Consider the following 5694-nt stretch of genomic DNA (forward strand, 5'->3'; position numbering starts at 1 on the left):
GGTTTGCTGATCAGAAAGAGGGTGCAGAGATCGCCCGAGTAGGCGGAGGAGGAAAAAAAATTAAGAAAGAAAAAGAGAAAAGGAGGTGGGGGGGAAGGAAGAGCTGAGCAAATTAGCAAAGATTTACAGCCGCTGTAAACCATATGCAGGTATTTTAACAGCTTGGGCACGAAACTCTGTAAATCAGGGTCTTCCTGGGCTGGAGGAACCTGTGCCGGAGCACGACGGGAGGCTGCGCCGGGAGAGGCTCGCTCTTCTGCCCGCCGCTCGCCGGACCCCGGCAGCCGCCCGCTTTGCCTCTCTCTGGGCGCTCTGCCGCACCTGAGCAGAGCCCGACAAAAGAGACTCCCTGTCCGGAGCTCCCCGTCTCCGCCGTGCCCCGAACCCCCTTCTGGCCGTCAACCCAAACCACGACTCCCACGACCTCGCACCTCCAGCCCTTCCTCTGTCCCTGCGTCTGAGGCCGCTCATCTCTTCTGACATGCCAAATTCCAACTCTTGGCTGTTAAGGAGACTTTAAAACACTCGTGCAGGACACCCTTCCTAGCGCCCTACGTATCCCCCTACGTATATTCTCATAAGTGGATTTCTCGCAGCTTCCCTCGATGCTTCTCGTTTACCTCCAGGTCTTAAAAAAAAAATTCCCCTTTGGATTTTTTTTAGTGTATGGTGATACCGAAGTCTTTGGTGACAAAGCGATGGCTTTCCTGGGAAAAAATTAGGTAAAAGGTGAGTCCAAGTAGGGTTATTAAAATGGTCTGCGTTTGTTTAGAAAGATAAAGACAGCTCCCGCTTAGTTAAGCAGAGGTGCTCTCCAGATTTGCGCTGTGTATGAAAGTAGGATTATTTATTTTATTAATTTATTTTTGATGTAAAAATTATGATTGAAAACAATTCGTGCCAGAGTCGTTGAAAATCAATTCTTGTCGCTTCGTAGTCTACTGCAAACCGACGTTATCTCTGTAAGATCGAGTGTTGGCGTGGCCACACGCCTGTGGAAAAGCCCGGTGACACTCTCAGAATTTAGTTCATGGACCAAAGCGGGTTTGAGGTTATCTTTTTCCTGTGCTTTATCTCTTTATGTTGCCGCGTTCACCCAGCACCAAACACCCATGTTCGTGAAGCACAGGCGTTTCATTTCTCGTGTACCTGCTTGATACCCTTGCCGGTATTTTTATTAGCTCCGAGAAAGCCGATAATATTTGGAAAAGAGAAAAACATGATGCTTGGGGGCATATTGTTTTGGCAACGAGTCGCAGATATACAATTCACATGCGTGTAATAGTTTCCAAAGTCTTCCTGTGTAGGGCCGTTTGCTTTTAGGGCAAGCATCGTTTAGGGAAAAGAGTTTAATCTGCGAGAAATTGCTTTCCTAATACGGGCTTTATAAGCCCCATGGACAGAAGACCGTACTTAATATAAACCCGACCATGTTTTTAAACAAACGCAATAGTGAAAAGCGCACTTTTCAAAACCGGCCGAGGCTGATTTGCGTTTACCCCGACAGAGCGGGCGGCCGGGGGCTTGGGCGCTCATCCCACCGCTTGTACAGCCCCTCACGGGCACGGCATCTCGGCCCCCGACAGACTCAGAACAGGCGAGTTCCGACGCCCTTCCCCAGCGGCACGCAGCAATGCACACCGCACTACGGCGTTGGTCCCGTTCCCGCCGCTTCTCCCGTAGGGACAGAGCCTTTCCCCGGCGCCAGGCTGCAGCGCTTTGCTGATGAGCGGCGAGGGGGGAAACATCTCTGAACTACTATCCCTCACTCGCCAGGTGGAAGCCGCCGCTTTCTGCCACGGAGAGGGACCGTCCCTTCGAGGGTCTCCTCCGCCGGGGAGGCGGGCGAGGCGGGGGTGCTCCGCGGGCCGCAAGGGGTTAAGGGACGGCGCGCCCCGGCGCGCGCCCCGCGGAGCCGCATCGGCCCGCGGCGGTAGCCAATGGGCGGGCGGGGCGCGCGGGGGCTGCCCAATGGGAAGGCGCGGGGCCGGCGCTGTCGGGCGGCCGTGAGGGATGGCAGCGCCGCCGGCAGAAAAAGCGGAGGGCGGGCGGGGGCGGGACAGAGCGGGGCGGAGGCAGCGCCCGTGCCGCCAGGGACCCGCGGCGGCGCCCGGCGCAGCGCGGTGGCCCCGGTGGCCCCGGCCCTATGGGCGGGCGGGCCGGCAGTGGCGCAGAGAGGCTGCTCCCGCTGGCTCCCGCCCTCCCGGCGGCAGAACAGGGCCCGGCACCGGCGCGGCGGCGGCCGGCGATGCGGTCTCCCAGCTGAAGGCGCGGCACGGTCCGCTGCTCGCCCGCGGGGCTTGCCCGTCGCCGGGCCATGTCCGTCCGCGGCGGCAACGCCCTGACGCCTTTTTCCATCCAAGCCATCCTCAACAAGAAGGAGGAGCGCGCCCGCCACGCGGCGGGGCGGCCGCCGCTCCCGGGGGCGGCCGGCGGCTGGCGGCTGTGCGGCGCCGCCGAGGACTCGCAGCTCCCCGCGCCCGCCGCCCGCGCCCCGGCCCCGCGGACACCGGTGGGCTGGGACTCGGACTCCGCTCTCAGCGAGGACCCCGAGGGCGAGCGGCGCTCCGAGGAGGAAGGCGCCGGTGGCAGCGCCCGCCCCGCAGAAGCCACGGGCGGGGAACGGCCGGCGGAGGAGGAGGCGCAGCTCCCGGAGGCGGCGGAGCGGGACACCACCGGCCTCAGCGACAGCGAGATGTCAGCCGCCGTCTCAGGTAGGGGCGGCCCCGATGGCGGCTCCTCCGCACCCGCGCGAGGAGAGCGGGAGGGCCCCGGAGGGCTGGGAACGGGACATGACCGTGGCTCTCCGCCGGCTCCCCGGAGTTGTTCGACAGGCTCGGTTGTGGCGGTGGGGGGGGGAGAAAAAACCCGAAACGCGTCCCGCGGGGCGAGGGAGGGCGGATCAGGGAGGGCCTTTGGCCCGGCTGAGCCCGCAGCTCGCCAGGGCGCCCGGCGCTTAAAGGAGAGCGAGAAGCCCCGGCCGCCGGTGGCGGCTGTCCCGGCGACGGGACGGGCAGCGGCTTGGCGGGCTCTCCTTTCGCTCCGTCGCTGCGGACCGGCCGTAGAGAGCGCGCCTGGCCGCCTGTGCGCGGGTGCGGGCCCCGCGAGGAGCGCGGATTCCGCTGTCCCGGTGCCCGCCTGCCCTGACCGCCGTGCTCTCGCCCTGCCCGCAGATCGCAGCCCTCCGGAGGAAGAGGACGGAGCGGGCAAGTGCGGGAATCTGCTGCCGGGGGAGGAGGAGGCAGCGGCGGCTCCGAAACCGCGGAAGAAGCGCTCTCGCGCAGCCTTTTCCCACGCGCAGGTCTTCGAGCTGGAGCGGCGCTTCAACCACCAGCGCTACTTGTCCGGGCCCGAGCGGGCCGACCTGGCCGCCTCGCTGAAGCTCACCGAGACGCAGGTGAAAATCTGGTTTCAGAACCGGCGCTACAAGACCAAGCGGCGGCAGATGGCCGCCGACCTCCTGGCCGCCGCCCCCGCCGCCAAGAAGGTGGCCGTCAAGGTGCTGGTGCGCGACGACCAGAGACAGTACCACCCTGGCGAGGTGTTGCGTCCGCCCTCGCTGCTCTCCCTCCAGCCGTCCTACTACTACCCCTACTACTGCCTTCCCGGGTGGGCTCTATCCACCTGCGCCGCGGCTGCCGGCACCCAGTGAGAGGCACACATACACAGCCCCCCGGCCCCAACACCCCCAGCATACACACTGGCAGCCAGGAAACCCATCTTCCCTCTGCCACCCCCCCATCCATCAATCCGTCCGTTCAGCTTCTCAAGTCCAGAGCCCCAGCTGCAGCTCTCAGTGCCTCGGACAGTATTTATTATTATTTTATTGTTATTTTTATTATTAATATTTTTGGATGGTTCCTCACCCTGTCATCTTTCAACGTAGGACTTCTTGGCCACCCTCACCCTGACCCTCACCCTGTTCCCATCCCGCCAGCCGAGGACTCTTGCGATTCGGCACAACTTGTTCATGGTATCCATGTTGTCAGTGTTTTTGGTGTAGACTTTTTGTTTGTTTGTTTTATTTTGCTTCGGATGGGTACAGACTCGATCTTGTGTGGAGAAAAAGCGAGAGGAAACAAAGGAGAGGAAAAAAGAAAGTACAACCCGCAAAACCAAATGCAACTCAAAAGAGAAGATCAAGGACTCCCTCAGCGGATTGTAAGGAAGATTATTTTTGTCGTCTGAGTCCTTGGTCTTCCAACTTGTTGCAGACTGAGTGTGCCTTGTATGGTGCTGAATGTATGGAAGCCTCTTTCAGGTCCCCCTGCTCTTGTGTCCCATGTTATTCCTGTACTCCATGATCCCTGGCAAAGGATAAATATGTCACAAAAGGGTGAGACTTATATCGAAACTCTGACTTCTTGTTTTCCCTTTTTTCCTGAGATCTTTCCGTGTTCGGGGAGGGAGGAGTTATGGATTTTTCGCACTTTCCAGATGTATTAAAGTTGTTGTTATTTTTATATTCAATGTGAATATTTCTAGTCAGGCTTTTTAAGAAATCGATATAACAGGAAACTTTAATACCATCAGTGCCTTTTAGAATTTCTTCTTCAGAGCTCTCCTCCAGGGGTGGGGCTTTCTGATCTGCTCAGCAATGTAATTACAGTCTCTTTCTTCCAAGGTAACTCGTTGCTTTTTTTTCCCCCTCCATTTCCCTTTTAATGGCACTGTGCACTCAACTAGATTATTTACTTCAAATGAATTGTGAATGTTTGTAAGCTACCCGCTGTACTTGTTTTGTTGTTTGTTTGGGTTTTTTTTAATTTATAAACTTTAGTTTAACACTTACTTCTGCTGCTTCTGTCATTCTTGAGAGTGGACACAGATTTGCCCAGTGATATTTTTCCCCGCAGCAGACCTCAGGCCGTAGCTCAGACCACATCCCTCCTTTTCCCACTCACACGGTGAGGATTGTAGGGCCGGGCGGAGATCTGGGCCACCTTGCTCAGCTGCCCCGGTCAGCGCTGATGCCCGTTCCCTCTATGGGAGGCGGAGGGGACCCAGGAGCTCTGGCCGGGTGCCTTAATCACTTCTTTGGTAACGCCTTTCCCAGATGGAGCGATCCCCCATCTGCCGGAGAGCCGGGATCAGTGGCTGAATTTACGGGTGCTGGTAGCCGTGAGGACGCGGTGCAGTCGGAGGAGCCGCTGGGACCTCGAACTGCCTTTCCCGGTCGGTGGCAGCCTCACCGTGCAGGCTGCGGCTCCTCTACCGCGGGCCGCGCTCGTTTAAAACCCCGGCGAATCCTGGGGCAAGTGCGTGGGTCGGTGGATTGTTTTTTCTCTGCCGGAGCCTGGCAGAGAGACCGGGGGCGCGGGCTCAGGATTGGGCTGCAAGAGGGGGCTTCTACGACCTCGATGAAACTGCCCAGGCCGCCTGCATCCCGACACTGCCACGATAGCCACTTGGGGCAGCCTCCCGCCTTGGACTGAATCTCCTCCAAATTGAGAGCCCAGGCCCTCGGCGCGGTGCTGGCGGCTCTTCCCCGCCGGCGGCTGCTGTCCTTGGGCGTCTCCGCCGGGGCCAGCGCTGGCCGAAGGGGAGGGCAGGCTCACCTGGGGTGGGCAGCTTCCCCCGGGGGCCGGGGTCGAGCAGTGACGCTCGGAGGGACCGGACCCGGTGATGGCTGCAGCTGTTTCTCAGCACCGAAGGAGCCCTGCCCGGCTCACAGGCGGCCACATTGCCTGGACG

The 5694-nt window shown here is 59.8% G+C and overlaps 2 protein-coding genes across 2 annotated transcripts; one reads left to right on the forward strand and one right to left on the reverse strand.

Annotated features, from left to right (window-relative positions):
- Window positions 1-1878: 1878 nt before the first annotated feature.
- LOC132327004 (atherin-like) lies at window positions 1879-2319 on the reverse strand. The gene has a single exon (XM_059845674.1). It carries the CDS (start codon window positions 2317-2319, stop codon window positions 1879-1881), a length of 441 nt encoding a protein of 146 aa, XP_059701657.1.
- NKX3-2 (NK3 homeobox 2) lies at window positions 2201-3775 on the forward strand. The gene is made up of 2 exons (XM_059845644.1): window positions 2201-2714; window positions 3174-3775. Exons 1-2 carry the CDS (start codon window positions 2318-2320, stop codon window positions 3650-3652), a joined length of 876 nt encoding a protein of 291 aa, XP_059701627.1. The 5' UTR covers window positions 2201-2317; the 3' UTR covers window positions 3653-3775.
- Window positions 3776-5694: the final 1919 nt, after the last annotated feature.

This window comes from Haemorhous mexicanus, chromosome 4 (genome assembly GCF_027477595.1).
Source record: "Haemorhous mexicanus isolate bHaeMex1 chromosome 4, bHaeMex1.pri, whole genome shotgun sequence".
Classification (NCBI taxonomy): Eukaryota; Metazoa; Chordata; class Aves; order Passeriformes; family Fringillidae; genus Haemorhous; species Haemorhous mexicanus.